At 35.6% G+C, this 20,741-nt stretch overlaps 1 protein-coding gene across 3 annotated transcripts in view; it reads right to left on the bottom strand.

The window, feature by feature from the left end:
* Nucleotides 1–781: 781 nt before the first annotated feature.
* The window catches only part of LOC306861466 (MICOS complex subunit MIC19-like), a 69,839-nt gene continuing 49,879 nt past the window's right edge, over nt 782–20,741 (bottom strand). For all 3 annotated transcript variants that reach the window (XM_079403717.1, XM_079403718.1, XM_079403719.1), the window contains 3 exons: nt 17,309–17,379; nt 6,339–6,474; nt 782–1,445 (listed from right to left, as the gene is read on the bottom strand). In XM_079403717.1, the coding sequence (XP_079259843.1) occupies nt 1,422–1,445; nt 6,339–6,474; nt 17,309–17,379 (231 nt within the window). In that variant the 3' untranslated portion in view covers nt 782–1,421. The remainder of the gene's footprint in view (nt 1,446–6,338; nt 6,475–17,308; nt 17,380–20,741) is intronic.

The following is a 20,741-nucleotide window of genomic DNA, read 5'->3' as shown; positions in this document are numbered from 1 at the left end:
TATATCTTTAGTTGGACTTCAGCTCTACTTCTTAGAACATTAAGCACAAGATTAGTTGTTCCAATTTAGCAGACTTTAAGTATACAGTACCAGTTTAGTTCACCAAAAGTACAATTGCAAGGTATTTTTATTAAGCATATACATATGTAAATGTATTTGTAGTATACTTAGTACAATTTATTTTTATTTCGAATACATTTTAGCATATTTGTTTTCACTGTAACTAATGCTGCGAAGTTAACTAATTTAGTAAAATAACTTCTAAACAAAAACAAGTATTAAAACACATCTTGAGAACATTTTAAAAATGGCACAAGGACTGAAGAATTTGAGACATGATGTTTCAGCTAAAGACTGATCTGATATTGTATTTATTTTTTATTCAATTTATCATATAAATGTAGTACAATTAATTCAATAAAAAGCTTATTTTTATGCATCTTAAAAAGCACTTATGGCCAAAGACTGGTCTGATATTCTAATTATTTGATAATTATAAATAATAATAATAAAATGAATAATAACAAGTCTAAAAAACCTCTTTAAAACATTTTATAAAAATGCTGCACTTTAAAAATTTGGCATTAGAACTGAAAATATCTAGATGTGAGCTGATTTGATTGAACAAGGCAAAACCTCAAATTCAGTTGCAAAATAGACTGGATTTTGTAGAATTTCCTATAAATGATTATTTCTGATTAATTAATTGTCATGTAGTTAATTCTTTACATGCGTTTAATCAGGCCCTAGTATTAAGACAATAATAGGACACAGTCAGAAGTGGCTTTGGGTTTGAATTGTTTATTCTTTAAAGCAGATCAGGGGATCAGACCTGACCTTTTTGTGTGAACGACGAGACAAAAAACCATAACGAACAGCTGGAGGATGTGACTAGCACAATGGGAAGCGTGATGGAGGATTGTGGTGGGTTAACAGGGTGGGTCCCAGGTATGATGACTGGATAAGTGACGCTACGTAACCAGACCGACCAAATCTAGAACCAAATCAGAGTTCTGGGATTCTGTTGTGGTTGGGTCTAGATTGGCCTAGTGCGGCCAATATTTGGTGTCTAGTTCGGTTCTCTTCACTGTGCTATCCTTTGTGAACCAAAAAAAGGTGCATTTTCTGGTTCGGGTGAGTTCCACCTACGATCCCCGCTGCTTACTGATTCTGTCCATTTCAGAAATGGATACCAGTTTCCCCTTTACTGGATAAAGGTGAAATAACAGGAAGGGGTTAGAAAGGTAAAAGTGATGGGAAAGGGTATAGGGAAAAAAGGAAGGTTCAAGGGTATCTAGCTCTCAATTCACTGCAGATTCTGCTTCAGGTCTGCTCAGGTGTGTCTCCAGGTGGCGTCTTTCCTTAGCAACAGTCGATAAACGGTGAGATCACAAATACAAACAGGTCTTCCGCACAGAGACTTAACCTCCATTCCTCAACTTGTCCTAGACAAAGACAAAAAGACAGAGTGTGTGTGTTAGGAAAAAAGCAAGAGATGCAGTGGCACGTTTCCACGGCATTTGCATGCAAATTCACAAGGAGAAAGAGAGAGTTAAAAGGAAAAAGAAGTGAATGTGAGTGCATGTGTGCATATTCTTGAGAGATGAGCCACATGGCAAACCACGGTGGAAGCAAAAAGCCCCAACACAACCAAACGTAAACATGCGGCTCTTTCTTCCCGTCAATACGCAGCTCTCACAGGCTACTGCACCCGATAACAGGAAATAAGAATCCCTAGAGTGAGAGAAGGAGAGAGAATGGAAGAGAAGGAGAGGAGAAGGTAGACGGGCGTCACGGTCTGTCGTCAAGGCTATAAAAAAGGAAGAAGCCATAGAGACGTTTTGAGAGACAACAACAGATTTGGCCTTACTTGAACTCTCATTAATTGCAGCTGCAACCATTTTATATAATCATACATATATTCCAGCAAAATTGGATATTTAACATCTATTAAGAAAGTAAATGAGGACAATTAAATTATGATTTTTTTGTTCACGCTGTTCTTTTCCATTCAATAAAAGTAGATGATGACCAACTTTCAAGCTGAAAAATACATCATATAAGTCCATAACACACAATAAAAACAGTCCATCTGAATAGTGTGCTATATGCCAAATCTTCTGAAGTCATATGAGTGATTTATGTGAGAAACACTTGCAATTTTTTCAATGAAAATCTCTTCAGGTTTGCATATATACAAATATGGCACATTTAGACATGCAAAGCGCCAAATCTAAAGATGTGCATTTTTTTTTTATTAACAAAACTAAAACTAATAAAAATATATTTTTTTAAAATAATTGAAATAAAGTTGAAATAAAATGAAATACAAATTTAGATGAAAACTTAAATTCAATTAAAAATGTTGCCTTGCCAAATAAATTAAATAAATTATTATTAAACTTGAAGTATTAAAATTACTAAAAATAAAGACAGAAAACTGTTAAAGCTAAATCTACATATAAAAAACGGTAACACTTTAGTATAGGGACCAATTCTCACTATTACCTAGCTGCCTATTAGCATGCCTATTATTAACATATTATTATTAGCACTTATAAAGCACATATTCTGCATGACCATATTCTACATCCTTAATCCTACCCAATACCTAAACTTAAAGACTACCTTACTAACTATTCATAAGCAGCAAAATTGAGGCAAAGGCCACAGTTAATGGTTTGTTAATGGTGAGAATTGGACCTTAAAATAAAGTGTGATCAAAACAACTAATAAAATAATAATAAATACTTTAATAGTACAAAATAATAATAATATTATTAATACAAAAAAACCTTGATCACCATTCACTTTTATTGTATTGAAAACAGTAAATCATCATTTTTTGTGATCTGAAGATATACAGTACAATATAGGTATACATTCATCTTTAAGGCACTCCAATAACGCAATGCATTTCTGTATCTCTCTCACACACTCATTGTTTATTTTGAGCATGATTTCATAATGCTAAAAATATGCTAAATGTTCTAGACTAGAGAAAACACTCAAACAGGTGGTGGCATTTGTCCCAAACCTCTGAAGGACACAAGTTTGAGCCAGTGAAAAATACGCCTTGGCACAAACAGATGCTGTAGTCACAAACTCTTCCGCTCTTTCCAATAGAGTGCACGACAGTTGAGAGAAGAGAAAGAGGGAGGGAGGGTGAGGAGTGTTTGACCACGCGTTAGGAATAAGAAAGAGCGAATGAGAGATTGCTGGTGATATAGTAGTATTCATGGTGCTTTGAGAGGAAGAGGGCGTATACTTTATCTCTGGGCTCAGGGCACTATCGGCTTGGGGTTGTACCGCAGCCACTGCTTCACAAAGTGATGGAAGGAGAAGAAGGTCACAGCCAAAATATTATCAGTCCAGCAAAGATAAACCATGGAGTAATTACGTCCACAAAGCGACAGCCGTGACCGATCACTGTTGTTACCCTCTCTACTATTCAGGCCGCATCAGGGGAATTCATTCCTCTTTGACTCTTTAGCAATGGTGACCACTGATTAGAACCACTCTATCTAGATTCTTTCAATAAGACTGGTTTATACAAATATACAGAGCTATCCGGTCCTTGTTCTCTGAAAACGACAAAGATAAGATCCTGAGGGATTTCCAGATCCAGACAGACAAGCAAGAACTGGCCAGAATATCAGACATTGTGATCTACAGTGGCGATGGATGGAAGTCAAAAATGCCAGGGACTGAAGGAGAACCTACAAGTCAAAGCCAAGGTGACAGGCTGTCCAATCAAACTACAGTATTTTGGTGGAAAATTGTTGTTTTTTTGTAGAAGATTTATCTAAATTAGACTGCTGCCAGCATGGAAAGGTTGCTTGACATGCCCACATCCTTTAAAATCAAAACAATGCAAGTCAAAATATTACATACTAGACAAAGCCTTTTTAAAAATCTAATTTCCTATGATAATCACTATTTGATCTAATTTACTATGATACTATGATTATATTTCACCATAGCATATGGGTTTGCAGTCTGAATTGAATAAAAAAATTTCACAAAATAAAAGTCTGGGTTCTGATGTTACGACAATAAATAAACAACACTTCTCTACTGCATAGTGATCATGCAAAAAAACAACAAACAAAAAACAAAGCCTACAAGAAAAACAAACAAAGAAATAACAAAAATAAATAAATAAATAAACAACCAAAACACAGAACAACAAAACAAAGCAAAACTAATGAAAAAAGTGTAGATTCACAAAAAAAATACTCTTATGATTATTTTAATGAATTGGTCAAAAATATTCAGCGTAACAAATTACACACTGAATTTTCAAAGCAGTTACTCAAGCAACTAAGGCCCGTTTCCACTACTGAAAAAAAAAGAAAAAAAAAGACTTTTTTTCTCGTAATTGCGAGATTCTGATACTAATTCACATTTGCGAGAAAAAAGTCAGGATTGCACGTTTTTATCTCACAATTCTGACTTTATAACTTTGTTATTATACAATTCGGAGAAAAAAAGTCAGAATTGCGAGATGTAAACTCACAACTGCAAGAGAAAAGTCAGAATTATGAGATAAAAAGTCACAATTACCTTTTTAATTTTTTTATTCAGTGGCGGAAATGGGCATAAGTAACTGACAAAAGTGTTTTGCTGTAGTAAATGGTAGCTGTACAGCAAATTATAGCTCTGATATATTCAAAAGACATATTTTGCTTTGCTGCACAGCCCTCCATCCCTTTCTCTCACACATACACAAAGCACATAAGCAGTTTAGCTATTTTGTTATCTGACTGTTATTTTTTGGTCTTCCTGTGTGACTAATAAAAGTTTATTACACATTTAACCTCTGTTCCTCACAGCCGATTCAATAAAATCATAAAATACCTCATGCCATTATTGCAATCCATATTAAATTTACCAAACAGCAATACTAAGGACAGGCCTGCATTCAAGAACATGCATATACGCAAACACAAAAACATGAAAACATTAGAGATGCTAAAGAAGTTACAGGTAAATTTGGTGCATACACAACAATGAATAAAACATCTCTTTATTTACATGATGTATTGCTTAAGTGCGGCAGAATTCACAGCGCTGCTTTAAACTAATACCCCAGAGGGCAACACTCTTTCGCTCTCACTCCCCAAACTGTGCTGTTGTAAAAATCTAATGGAAAGACCCATCTGAATATAAATTGTGTTTGCATAGAATTGCTGGAGTGTGCGGAGGAGATTTTCGGAGAGGGTCAGTCCAATCCTGCCTATTTCCATCCTTGCATTACGGAATCCGGACCAGGGATGCTGCGACGGGGGATTGTGGGAAGATGCTATTTAAATGACACATCCCTGTTCCCACTTACTTCATTTAACACACACTTAGGGCTGCACCAAGAACAGCAGCTGTCAGCTGGTATTATGGAAATGAGTCTTTCGTCTGAGCCTACAATTTAGAGTGAACTTAGTGGCGCCTGTAGCCAAGCGGAAAGTGAGAGAACACTGGGCAGAAGTTTGGATTTGCAAATGGAGGTGCAGAGAGTGTGTTATTACAGGGCTTGGAGAGGATGGCAAGACTGTTTCACTGGATCTTAATGCTGTGGGCTAAAGTGCAGCTGTAGATGCTAATTCGTACGCTGGAGTTGCTGGGAACTGGTAGAACATACAAAACAGAAGACGCACACACTAGAATGTGTCTTACATACTACTAGCACTATGGGCAAAAGCGGCAAAAGTTTTTGACTTACATGAGTGAAGATTTAATTAAGTTCTTCTACAACCTATTTTACATTTATATTAAACATTTATATGTGGATCTACATATATATTAGACATTAACATTTCATATTAAGAAACATTTATCATATTCACTCGAATAATGATCTCAAACTGTATTTTTAAAATTATTTATATATATATATATATATATATATATATATATACATACACATATATACACACACACATACATATATATGCATATACATATACAGTATATATTAAAAAGTGTGTGTACGTGTATAGAGAGAGAGAGAGAAAGAGAATTTATAACATTAACATTTTATATTATGTTAAAACATTTATCACGTGCCCTGGAATAAAGATCTCAAACTATACATGTATTTACCTGACAAATAAAAAATATATATTTGAACAATATTTTTCTAATTATTTAAATTTAGCAATTATTATACATTTATTATAAAGTAAAATTCTGGAAAATATATAATTTAACCATTTATTAAACAAAATACACACACACACAAACACTGTGTTACAAATATTTTTGATCTGATTCAACAAAACTACAACTATCTAATGGTGAAAATACCAGGCACTGACAAAGACACACAGTCTAATATTTACCTGTTTTGCACTGTTGACACACTGCATGTATAGAGAGGCGATGTTGGAGCACAGCAGAGTTTTTCCAGCATTTTCTCTGTAGCACTTAAGAATCTGCCCCTGAAGGTTGGTGCACACTGGACTAATTTCATATCGCCTGAGAGAGAGAAAGAGAAAGAGACAAAGAAGTAAAAGAAGGGAAGAAGGAGAGAGCAAAAACAGTCAGAGGACAGATATATTTAGCAAATGAATGTGGTCATCCATCATAATTACATTTTCCATAATATAATAAACTGATCCTGTGGCAGTGACAAAGAGCTGTTAAATGATATTCTTGCTTTGTTTTCACAAGTAAACATCAGCTGAATCACTAATCAATAGCGGAATTGATTGGTGCAGAATTAGTTTGCAGGATAATTGCATGTTGAATCACAGTGCAGGAGGTCTAACGAGGTGCCGCTTCAAGACATACATCAGCTGTAGAGGCCGCAGACATCCTGAACCACACATATTTAACCTAAATCAACATATGCCATAGGTTTTTATAAAGCTGGTTACCGTTACTAACCTAAACTCAAACCTAAATGAACTTTTTGGCATTTTTAGAATAAATAAAAACACTATTTACCTAATTTATTATTCATTTTTGACATTTGATGACCTTCACATGTCTCCAAAGGGAATTTGTCAGATTTGGTTAACTTCTGCTGACAGTTTTGTCCCCTAAATACAGCTAAGTAAAGCCACCCACCCAGACAATTGAAAGCAGTATTAATCAGTGCGGCTTGTGTCTCTGATGTGTAGATTCTCCAGTGGCAAGACTCCCTCACTGACACGCACACACACACACACACACACACCTGCGTCTACACCCACCAGCTGTACCATGTGTCTGAGCCCAACAGTCTGCATCGATAAATATATTGTCTAATGTTAGACAGCAATATCAATGTACATTTTGTGATAAAAATGTTCTCCTTAAATGTTTGAATGACACCAAATATCTATCTATCTATCTATCTATCTATCTATCTATCTATCTATCTATCTATCTATCTATCTATCTATCTATCTATCTATCTATCTATCTATCTATCTATCTATCTATCTATCTGTCTATCTATCTGTCTGTCTGTCTGTCTGTCTGTCTGTCTGTCTGTCTGTCTGTCTGTCTATCCTTTTTTTTATCCCTCATTTCACAATGGCTTGCTATGGATTATCAGGGGGAAAAAATGAAACATGCCTAAGACCAACTGTGTTTTGCAACAATTTCAAAGAAAATATACACTAGAGGTCAAACGTTTGTAATAATTATGATTTTTTTTAAACAGTTTTTGACAGAAATCTCTTATGCTAGCTCACCAAGGCTGCATCCTTCAGAAATCATTGCAATATGCTGATTTGGTGTTCAAGAAACGTTTATTATTATCAATGTTGAATTTTTGTTAAATAGATTCAAATTTTGTTATTACTCCAATCATTTGACCAGCAAGTACCTTTTCACAATCATAGAAATGGTTTCTTTATGTGAAAAACCTTTTCACATAAAGAAATGGGTGCCAAAACAGTTTATTTGCTTACTGTTATGTATTTATGTATGTTTATTATGGAATCCCTGTAAAGCATATAAGAAACTTTTTTCATTAATTTTCTCTTGACAATCTATAATTCAATGTTTTAATGTAGTAACAATATCTGTATGCAACTATTTATTATTTTGGTATTTTGGAAGAAACTACCACTGTGATACTTAGTAAGCAACATGTGAACTCAACTCTAGCGCTTTTTCCAAAATGTATTTGCAAACATCCCAGAATATCCAACTTTGACCCAGACAGCATTGAGTTTCCTGCTGGATTTTGCAAGACCTTGCAGATCGCTATCAACAACTCGTCCATCCTTTGAGGTCACAAAAAGAGAGAATTTTCAACCAAATATCATTCTGTGAATAAGATACAGAGGATGCAGCGGGTCACACTGGGCACACAGACGAAGACCACCTGGTTCCCATGAAATCTGAGGCCCAATGTGGCCAAAAACGAAACATCACCTCTGTCCATGGAGGATTAGAACACACACACAAAACTCTTCATTTGACAGGGGTGACCTTTGGGACAGAAAAAGGCAAAGAAAGGATTGGGGAGGGAGGGAGATGTTATCCTGTTCTATTCAGAGAGGCACTCTTTTTAGATCCGACATGGTCTAATCCACGCCGTCATTCATATTAGCTGTTCTGAAGGGCGGATGAATGAAGGAGTGAATGGACGGCCGCTGTCAGTCACAATCTCAACTTTGGGTCCCGGAAGGACTGGGGATTCACCCTCTCTCTTTTCTTATCCTTCTCTTTCTATATCTCTCTGTCCTTTCTTCAATCCGTCCACTTAAATGCACACAGCTGCTCTCTATCACACATCATCCCTCTTCTAGACTGTCATAGGGAAAAAAAAAAATCAGAAAAAGACAAAAAGAAACACATTAGAGTTGATAAAAGGATACAAGAAACAAGACAGAAAATTGTACTCTTATGCGCTAAAGGTTCTTTACTGGTGATGGAACAGTATATAATTTTAGGTATGTAATAAAACAGTAGGGCAATACTGGGACCACCAGATTATAAAAACTAGTATGGTAGTCCCCTTTGGTCTATTTATACTTGAGGAATTGGAAAGAGTCACAAACTCCTTTTTCAAAGTTTAAGCATGATATACAATCAGATATATTATGTCTTTGCACTATACTGTGTTTGCATGTAAACATAAGTGACAGCTAAAAACCATACAAATTGCATCATTTTAAAAATATATACATATAAATGAAATATAAATGTACAGTGCTGTTCAAAACTTTGGGTTCAGTAAGGTTTTTTATTTTATTTGTATTTTTTTTTGCAATTAAGAAATTAATTTTAGTCAGCACAGACATACAGTGACAACTGAGATATTTTGTTACCCAAAATTACAAATGCGGTTTTCTTAACTTTCCATTCATTAAAAATCTGAAAAAAAAAAAAAAAAAAAAAGTTTTAAAATTTTAAAAAAAGAACTCTTTCCATAAAAATGTTTCTTGAGCACCAATTCAGAATATTAAAAAGATTTCTGAAAGATCATGTGACACTGAAGAGTAATGGCTGCTGATAATTCAGCTGTGCATCACAGGAATAAGTTAAATATAATCAAATAGAAAACAGTTACTTTGAACTGTAATAATATTTCACAATATTACTGTTTTACTGCATTTTTGAACAAATAAATGCAGCCTTGATGAGCATAAGAGACTTCTTTCAAAAACATTAACAAATCTTTCCTCTGACCATGATTAATATGATTTTTTTATATTAATTTCAGATTCACATTTCAAATTAAAAAAATGCAGTGGAAGCATCAAAAGATGAAATAAAACTCTCAAACTCGTCCTCCTCTGTAGCACAAGGATTTATGGATAATATTAGCTGAAAACATATATATATATACTTCTGAAATTGCTTATCATCATTGGCATACTACTTTCAACATGATTTGGTACACACTACTTCTAATCTTGCATATTATACTACTATATATAACATGAATAGTGTGCAATTTAGGATTGAAAAAAACAACAACAACTTTGCTATTCAAACACATCATGTGAGTTTTTAATACTTAATAGCATTATGAGTAAAATACCCACACATGGCACCTTCGTAATCTTTTTTTATTTCTCCTTATTCTCTCCCTCACTATCCACAGATCAGGCGTCAAAAAGCAGGACAGCTCTATAATATCATAGGGATATTTATATATGTTCCCGCGTAAATCCCTCCGTCCAGCTGAAATAGTTTTGGAAGAAAAGAAGTAGATGCAGGCCATAAATCACAGCGAGCAGGCGCATGGACGACTGTGACACAGAGAGCTGAGAGAGACACACAGATATGAGATGCTTTATCACAGGAGGAGAGAAAAAAAGAGAGCTTCTGAAAGAAAGGCAGGAAAAGGACGGAAAGAGACTGCGCTCTAAATTATCCCATGGTTCTGCAACCTTCCTTTTAACCTACACTAGTACATGAAGGACTACCTATAGGTGTGCAGGTCTGTAGGGGATTTCCTAGGCAAAAACCGTTCGGCCCGCAGTAGCGCGAGGAAAAAGGGCAGACAAAAGGAACAAAGACGCCCTTCCTGCAGCATTCAGCTTATTAAAATACCAGCACACATTTCTCAAACCGTCTTAATTCTCGCAAATCAAGACTAATGAAATATCAGTCCAGTGTTTTACAGTCGGCCTGGATGAACTGGGATCTCTCTCTCTTAACAGACATGTGACTATCCGTCATCATTATGAGCACTCGCAGTCTAGCGGGGTGAAGAGGTTAAGCGTCCTCTTCTGAAAAAACCACATGTATGTTCATTTAGGAACTGACGGCGTGTGTGACAGGCGGACAGAAATCCAAACAAATGAAGCAGTTACGAAGAAAAATGATAAGCGCTCATTTTCGGCGTTTTTAAAACGCGATCCATCAGCAAAGACGAGAGGCCAGGGACTTCGAAACAAACTCGCATCGTCCCATTACCTGTCGGGATGGAAGGAAAAGGTGGAATTGGGAAAAAAGAGAGGCTTTTGGATGGAGAAGATGTGCAGAGGTCTGATACCAGGGTGAGAAAGGCAAAACAAAAAGATGAAGGGGTGGGAGGGAAGATAAGAGAATGATATGTAATCCCAGACGCGGTAAAGATGTAACAGAGCTAAACGTGGCCTGCCTGAATTCTGGAGAGACACTTTTGAAGATGGTGAGGGTTTGATAACCTGTGGCAGCACCAGACTGTGTGTGTGTGGAGGTTTTCTTGTTGAGTGAGAAGGCCATTACTCTATGTTTATATACTTTGCCGTTAAGCCTTAGAATTACCTCTTTTAAAACGGAACGCTTAGCTTAAATATTCTACTGCCGTTCACTTATATTTCGTTGTAATAGCTATAATTGTGCTCTCTGAGACAGGTCAAGCTGTGCTTCAATAGGAAGTCAAACTTCATGGCCTTTAAAGAGGAGTTATTTCTTCTAAAGAGCAGCCTATTACAGTCTGAGATCTCGCTGTGTATGATGGTTTTTTCCAAGGAGGCACGAGCGAACACACAGTCTCATGCAGGGTCAGAAATAATCTCTATGAATGTATGCAAATGCAGGTGATAGGGATGCACAATATATCAGTACTATATTGGTTATCAGTTGAAATTAGAATTAAAAAAATTTGATATCAGATATTAAATTGTGTATGCTCATTTCCTGTACTTTAAATTTTTGATTCCCTTACCATCATTTAATATTCAAAGTTAATTGTTAAAAATATACATTATTTAATAACACTGTCAAATGTATTTTTTAGAAAATGTGTATAATGCATAAATCTATAATACATATAATAATAATAATAAGAAAAAAAATAAGAAGAAAAATAAGAAAAAGAAAAAGAACAAGAGAAGAAGAAAAAAAGAAGAATACTGGAAAATAATTATTATTTATTATAAATAAATTAAATTGTAGTATTTTAGTACTAAATTACAGTATAAATAAAATAAATTGTAGTATTTACAACAGATTTTAGTATTTAGTGTTTCTTATTTAGACAAAATACATTTTAGAAAAATATAAAGTTCTTTATACATTTCTAAGATTGTAATAAAATGATATAAATTGTATATAACATTATTTAAATATATAATATAGAATTTAATAATACATTAATATTTATTTATTTATACTGCTGGACTTTAATATTTGACTATAACAAAATAGTTTTTTAGAAATTTGAAATATCTAAATGTATGATAATGTTTTTAGAAAATGTAAAAATTACAAATTTTAAAATTATTATAAAAATGAATCATTCTACTGTACACTATACACACACACACATATATATATATAATTTAATAAAAAACAATTATAATTTATTAAAACAACACTAAATTCAGTGGTATTTACAACTATTTATTTTAGAATTTAGCATTTTATTTATGGACTTATTTTTGTTTACACAAAATACTACTGGATTTTAGTATCCGACTGTAAAAAAAAACAGTTTTATACTAATGCCCACTATAGCATCCCATAACAGTAACAGCAATGCTGATATATAGGCCACTTGCACTTGCAATCACATACTTGCGTAGAACATGTTTCGAGCCTTAGTCCATACTTGGTTTAACTATTCATTACAAGCATACTGATAATCACGTTAAACTGTAGTGTAGCGCATTGGGACACTAATTCCAACAAGTGCCCTTTGACCAAACAGGGTACATTAATAGGCGACTAAACCGGGTGAGCAGAGACATATAAACCCATTCAGAAAACAGAAGATAGGGAGAGGTCAACGCTGTGAAACTGCTCCGGTGTGACAGAGTATGGCAACCCCCTGGGGACACAAGACAAACACACAGAGTGCATGCTTAAACACACCATCACAGGAATGAGGCAAAGGTCAGCACTGACAGGTGGCTGGAGAAAACATCACACTCTTTCACTAAAGCATTTATCTGTAATTCATCCAGCATCCGCGGCTACGTAGCTTGACAGGATGTGTGTGTGCATAAGTCTGTGAAGAACAGAAGTTGTGTGTGTGTGTGAATAGCATTAATTGCATTCTTTTGTGTGCATGTATGAACATGTACATATAAAAACGCACAGGACCATATACACACTATAAAGTTTTAGGAGTGACAAACATTTAAAGAATGAATTAATTCTCCAAATTATCATTTATGTGCGCACAAAACAGCATCTTGAATGTTTGGTATCCTCTATTTTTGACCAAAGTAATATTACAGCAACCAAAGATTTATGTTAGGCTATTTTGACTAAACCACAGTCGACAGAGCTGCCAAGTTTTGTTTATGTTTGCAGAGCACGCTCTTGAACTGCTGCCATGTCTGCTTCTTATAAGCAATGCTTGTTAAGCATCTTTGTGCTTATTGTTTGGGCTCATAAAGTGAAGTGAATTCAATTTATGTAATTAATAAAGCAGGTGCAGATTGTGATATTTAGTTTTTTGGTATAAGTTTCAGGGTTCATACACATTTTTACCAATATATTTCCATGACTTTTCCATGACTTCTCCATGACTTTTGAGACAATATTCATGACCTAATGTTCCATTATTTTACAATAAGAATAAAAATCTGTTCAAATTATCATAGCATTAACTAAAATTAATGACTAATGCTATTGTTTGCTTTCTCTGTTTTAGTAATAAGTACACGCAGCAACTGCCCCAGATGTTACTCCACACAGAGAACGTATCATATCACTGAATATTATCATTTAACTCTGTTAAACACAGGACCTGAATTTCGTTTTGGAAACTTTTCTCTTTCGCAACTGTTAAAGAGTTAAAACACGACAGTGCTTACTCGCCAGAATGGCCATTTTAACATAATTTTGTGTGTATTTTTGCCGCTTAAACGCAACAAGCTGTGCTTTAGAGCCTTGCATTTCTGCCAGACACGAGTTCCAGTCGGACTCGGGTAATCATGCCGCACAAGGGCTGGACTAGGGCATATGGTTGAGGCCTGTGCTGTGCAGGTTTCTACTGAGCTTGTTTGGTACCAAACTCAATTTGGTTCTCGCAAGTCGGCTTTATACCATAGACTGTAAAAAAATAGCTTTATACACGTGCCCTTTGGACGTGACTGAGCGCACGGGAAACCGCCTCTGGAGCGTGCGAGTACCGACTGGCTTAAAAAGACGTGCAAACAAATAATTTTTGTGTCGATGCAACAATGACCCGATTAGGCAAGTGACAATTCTGTCAACTGTCCCGAAACGCGAGCGAAAGACTTGTATCGCAGCGTGCAGCAGCTCTTTAGTGACGAGATGCGCAGATGAGAAGCCGCTATAAGAGACAGTCAAAGAGAGAAGACGCGGTACAGCTGAATCACTCACGCTGTTTTCAAATTACCGATTTCATCTGATACTCTGTGTGGATTCACTTACTCATCAAACCTATATGCAACAGGCTATTGAATAAATGTGTGAATATCCATCATTTTAAAGTCGAATGCTGCGGGAATGAGTAAAATAATGCGATATAGCCTATGCGCAATCCCGCACCGAACCTGATTAAACATAATTCTATTATACAGATTATACAGATCTGTATAATAGAATTATACAGAGATTTGTGAAATAGATTTCCATGACTTTTCCAAAACTTTCTGGGTTTATTTATTTTTCCAAAACTTTTCCAGGCCTGGAAATTGCTGCTTTAAAATTCCATGACTTTTCCAGGTTTTTCATGACCGTACGAACCCTGAAGTTTATTATAGACTTGTACTTATTTGCCATTCTTTTATAGCAAGATCTGGCAACACTAATGAGTCAAGACGTACCTCTCTCCCTGTGATTTCTGGCACCAAAACTCTTATACATGTTTAAATACATCATTAACAGCTAGCTGTTCACTTTGGTTCTACACAAACTGCACAGAATTCTAATTTGGTTGTAAAATGCGGTTGTCACTGACTCCTGTAAATTACTTAACTGTCTATGAATAGAACAATGAATTTAGCTGCAGTGTGTCATATTTTAAACATCCTCTGATCGAAAACCTTTGCTGTTCCAAGAACATTCCTATTAAGCAATCATAGCCCTAACCATATCAATTGTCTCTAAATCCAACCCCTATATTCCTAATCCTGACCCCTAATTTTCAACCTTAAAACCTGTCTCAACCATTCCACTCCAAAATGTTTACCCTAAATCCTAACCCTCTATTTTTCAACACCTAACCTTTTAACTTAATCGTCACTTAACCTCAACCTCAAACCCCATCCCTCAACCGTAAATCCTAAACTCAATTTCCACACATCTTACTGGTTCAAATTCTTAACCTTAAACCATAACTCTAGCCCACTGGTTGATAAATGTCATTCCAACCCTAACCTACCACTTTGTCACCATATTGCTTTGTTTCTAGGTGCTCCAAGTTCTGTTTGGCCTACTAATGGTTATGAACATCACAACCACTACAATTCATCCCATGCCATTCCATGTTGATATCAAATTAGTTTCTACACCACTAAAACCAACATTTTGGAGAGAAACGTTTATATATAAATTTCACCAATGCTTAATGCTTAAAATAAATTCATGGCAAAAGTTCATGGCATTGCCCTCTTATTATGCACAACATAAGAAGAAAAAAAAAGATTAAAAGAGTTAAATACAAAATGACAAAATAAAAGTAAATCAAAATAAATCAAATGGGTATGTTATCCAAAGCAATTATACCAGACTGATTTTCCAGAAGCCAAACCCGCATGCACATCAAAAGCTTTCAGCTACTAAGAGAATGAAGACATTGAAGAGACAACCATTTACAACTTCAAGCAAAAGATTATCATATCAAACTCATGTTAATTCCATTGTTTATGCAGATTTGGACCTCCATCTCTAGGGCAGTTTCAACTTTCAGGAAATCAAAAGGCTCAGACAAAATATACTTAATTCTTATTACCCAACCCAATTCCTGATAGGATCTTATCACCTGTTTTCCCTTTAGAGGGCGAATAATGTTGGAATATCCATTTGGGAAAAGCAATACAGATAGATGTGTTCCTAATGTACAACCTAAACACACACACACACACACCTGTGGCCCATCATTCATAGCTTACAGAGACTTTGCAGTTTCTTTTTCTTTCTCACGCACACGCAGTTAAACCGCATTATTCTCGCAGTCAGTAAAGCTTGCGTCTTTCCTCGTGTAACATCAGACCCTGAAGACATTTCATTACATACAAAAAACCCTCTCACACGCTCTCCTCCCTCCATCCCGTAATCCCATCAGAGCGCTGCTAATGCACCTTTCTAATGCAATCAGCCAATCAGAGCATCCACTGTGGCCTCGCTGGTCACATGACACCCCGGCCCAGGCCTGTAAGGAGAACCATGTCAGGCTAATGCTATTGTAATGCATTTCTTAATGCAATTTAGCATTAGCTGCGCAACCTCCCCCCTCCCGACTCCGATTCTGCCCCACTGGACACTACAAATCAATTTCTGACATTTCTAAAGAGACGATGATCCCTGTGTTGGCACTGAGGAAGAGGGATAATGACAGCCTAATGCGATTTGTGAGCGCAGGCTAGTCCTGAAACAGGCTGGCCTCCCTTCACTTCCCCTTAACCAACATGCATTACTATTGGGGCTAATAGGCCACTTTAAGACACATGGAGCCAAAATGTCCTATAATTGTAGAACTCTTCAGTTACATGTTTCTAGCTACAGTAGCCTAATGGCCAAGACTTCACATTCATGACAAGACTGGAAGTTTGTCACAATATATGAGAGAAACATCTTTGGTGTGTTTCCGGATCAGGTAATTCATGATTGGATGTGTGTTTGTAGATTCAAAGGGATATGAAATTCTGGTCATTATTTACTCACCCTCCTGTGTTTCTTGTTAAACGCCAAATGTGTTATTTTGTTATAAATAAGAGCTCTTGTCAAAGAAGATTTTTAAGTCAAACAAGATTTCAGCGAATAACAACTTCATTTTTGCTCTGTTCCTCACACAATGAATATAGTGCATGATTTATAATGGTGCCCCTGGTCTCCATTCACTTTAATTGTGTGGAAATGAGCAGCTTGGACATTTGGCTAAATGTCTTCTTTTATATTCCACAGAAGAAAGTAAGTCATACAGTTAAAAAAATGAGAGGGTGAGTAAATAATAAAAATTTTCATTTTTGTCTTTTAAAAAAATAAATTATTGTATATGTATTATAGTGTGTGTAAGCTATATTATTGTGTATGTATAATAATACTTAAGAAGCAACGACATATTAATGTTCAAATAAATAAAACAGCATAATATACCATAAAATAAAATAGCAAAATAATAAAAGATACCTGTTGCACAATAATCACATAGACCCACAAAGATAAAGCTTACAAAACAATGAATGACAGCATGAGGAATATCTGTATTTGGACTTTGAGTGTGTTATTCTGAACTCACTTAAACTTGGCGTTGACCTCTTCTGCTGCCTTGTGATAGTTTTCATTTGTAACCTTGTAGAACTGGGCACTCTGAGGAAGAGAAAGACAGAGAAGATATGTGTCAAAAAATAAAGCTTTTATTGTATGTACAGTCATGGCCAAAAATATCGGCACCCTTGGTAAATATGATCAAAGGCGGCTGTGAAAATTAATCTGCATTTTTAATCCTTTTGATTTTTTATTTTAAAAAAAAAAAATCACAAAAATCTAACCTTTCATTGGATGATAAGAATTTAAAATGGGGGGGGAAGTATCATTATGAAATAAATGTTTTTCTCAAATACACGTTGGACACAATTATTAAAATATCTCTGAAGTATATTCCCATTCATATTCACAATTTTGAGCACTCCAGGGTGATTATGGACATGAAATTATCCAGCCATGGCTTCCTGTTTCACAGAAATATAAATAGGAGGGAAAACAAAGCCCAAATTCCCTTAATCATCCATCATAATGAGAAAAAACAAAGAATATATTTCTGATGTGCAGCAAAAGATAATTGAGCTTCACAAATTAGTGAAGTGGCTTTAAGAAAAGAGCTAGAGCAGTGAAAATTCCCATTTCCACCATCAGGGCAATAATTAAGAATTTCCAATGAACATAAAATGTTACGAAACTGCCTGGAAGAGGACGTGTGTCTATATCGTCCTAATGCACGGTGAGAAGGAGAGTTTGAGTGGCTAAAGACTACAGCTGGAGAATTGCAGAAAATAGTTGAATCTTGGGGTCAGAATACCTTTAAAAAAAATTGTCAAACAGCACCTACATCACCACATGTTGTTTGGGAGGGTTTCAAGAAAAATTCTCCTAGCTCACCCAAAAACAATCTCCAGCATATTCAGTTATCAGACACGACTGGAACTTCAAATGGGACTGGCTTCTATGGTCAGATGAAAGTAAAAAATGAGCTTTTTAGCAGCAAACACTCAAGATAGGTTTGGTGAACACAGGGATAAAAAGTACCCCATGTATACAACGAAATATACTGCTGTATTTTTGATGTTGTGGGCCTATATTTCTGCTGGAGGTCCTGGAAATCTTGTTTAGACACATGGCATCATGGATTCTATCAAATACCAACAGATAAAAAAATAAAAAAAGTGACTGACTCTGTTAGAAATCTTATAATGGGCAATGTTTGGATCTTCCAACTGTACAATAATCCAAACACAAACCTCAAAAACAACACAAAAACAGGTCACTGGGCACAAAACCAAGCTTCTGCTGTGGCCATTCCAGTCCTCTGACCTGAACCCTGTAGAAAATGACTGAGGTGAACTGAAGAGAAGCACCACCAACATGAAACTGGGAATCTAAAGGATCTGGAGAGATTCTGGATGAAGGAATGGTCTCTGATCTCTTGTCAGGTGTTCTCTAACCTCATCAGGCATTATAGGAGAAAATTTAGAGCTGCTAAACTGGTAAATGGAGGTTTCAAAAGTATTGAATAAAAGGGTGCCGTTAATTGTGGCCAATGTGTATTAGAGATAAACATTTATTTCATAATGATATTTCCCCCCATTTTAAATTTTTATTATGAAAGGTTAGATTTTTGTGAAGTTTTTAAATAAAAGATCAAATGGATTAACAATGCAGATTAATTTTCACAGCCTTCTTTGATCATAAGGGTCCCGATATTTTTGGCCATGACTGTACATCCTTATTCCCTCTGTTGTCTCCTCCAGGGTGAACAGAGATAAGAGAACATTTACAAACATAAAAAGCTCACACAAAAATTCAAATCCGCAACAGGTTCAACCCTACTGAGGATCAACCTTTCCCTGCTACCAGTACAAGAGAAAAAAAAACCTCAGTTAAAATATAAATTACAATAAGCAATTTTTGTTGTCCATGCAGTACAAAGAGTTTTGCTCGCTTTCAGCTTTCAAAAAAATAAAAAAATAAAGTGTCAACAAAGATGAAAAGGTCATCACACTAACAGATGATGGCAATCTAAAACCTTATAACTTTCTTAGTGAAGTGTGTCAAGAGTAGGTGGGCAAAAAAAAAAAAAAGTCCTTGCAACCTGGAATGGATCTTGATAAAGCGTTTGGGTTGACAATTCGAAAAGATAACTAACTACCATTTAGAAGAAAATGGGCAGAATGTCAGATGTATGACTGAATTTGAGGATGTGACAACAAAAACTTGCTCAAGCTACATCCATAAAGACAGCTCTCAATCACAGCCAGACAGGTTCATCTCACATTCACTGTCTCACACACACAATCAATACAAATGAAAGGCTACAACCATGAGGATCAATAATTATATCTTAGGCTTTTAGTGAAGCTACTGTATAGCTTCTGATGGACTGCACATCAAGTAGACATAATTTGTCTAGTGGCTATCAGAGATGTGGTACGAGTCCAAAATCAGCTTCCTGTCAAACATACCAATGGTTGGTAGAGAGATAATTTACCATAAAATACCATTAACAATATTTACAGGTCAGAAAAAAGCATAATAATTTTTTATTTAACATTTATTTACTTTATTAATAAAATAGATTTAAATAATGATATTTAAGGCAAAAAAAAAGTATAAATGTAATGAAAAAATGCTAAATTTAGTGAAAGAAAAAAGAAAAACACAAAATAAAAAAAATAAAAAAATTTGTTCCTAATGATGGTTTTATTTTCTTGCCAAGGCAAAACATTTAGTCCTTGAAAGTGTGGTTTTGGACCTTTTGTGTATCTACAGTATTACACTATGCAGGGCTCCAAACTGCGACTAAAATGGTCGCATTTGCGACCAAAAATATTAATTTGCGAGTGAAGTTTTTGCTGAGGTCGCCACTGGCGACTATATATAATTTGCATGAAAGGACTTTTTTCCCGATTGTTTTGCGCTCACATCTTTTGATATGTTCACGTATTAAACTTACATAAGACGATGCGCATCATAGTTTTACTGAAAAGAGTTTCAAACAGTCCTCGTCTCTGCCGCACACAGTCTGCTGAACGCAGTGAGAGAGACCTGAAAGGGCCTGTTTACACCTGGTCACTTCATGCATTTTCTCTGATCGGATATCTATATGATTTGTTAAAACGTTTCCCCATTTACACTTGGCCACATAAATGTGTCTTCGCAAAACGGATATAAATCCGTTCTTCAATTCCCGCTTCATATGCAAATATAACGGAGTTCACGTCAATGAAAGCAATGGATAATTTTATTAATTATCAGCTAATTTCAATATCAAGAGAGCGCGCGGCATCAGCACTGGAAAGATAGGCTAGTCTCGCTACTTTTAATGAAGAAGATTGTGTGTTGAGCGTCTGCGGCTTACTTTCAGGTTCATTCAGTTTGCGCGTCGCTTGCTGAAGAAATACTCCGCGACTCATCCGCGGTGATGCTTGTTGCATTGCGCTGTCATATCTGACTAT

The sequence above is a fragment of the Barbus barbus genome (genome assembly GCF_936440315.1).
Source record: "Barbus barbus genome assembly, chromosome: 42".
Lineage (NCBI taxonomy): Eukaryota > Metazoa > Chordata > Actinopteri > Cypriniformes > Cyprinidae > Barbus > Barbus barbus.
This window is presented reverse-complemented; position numbering and strand designations above follow the sequence as displayed.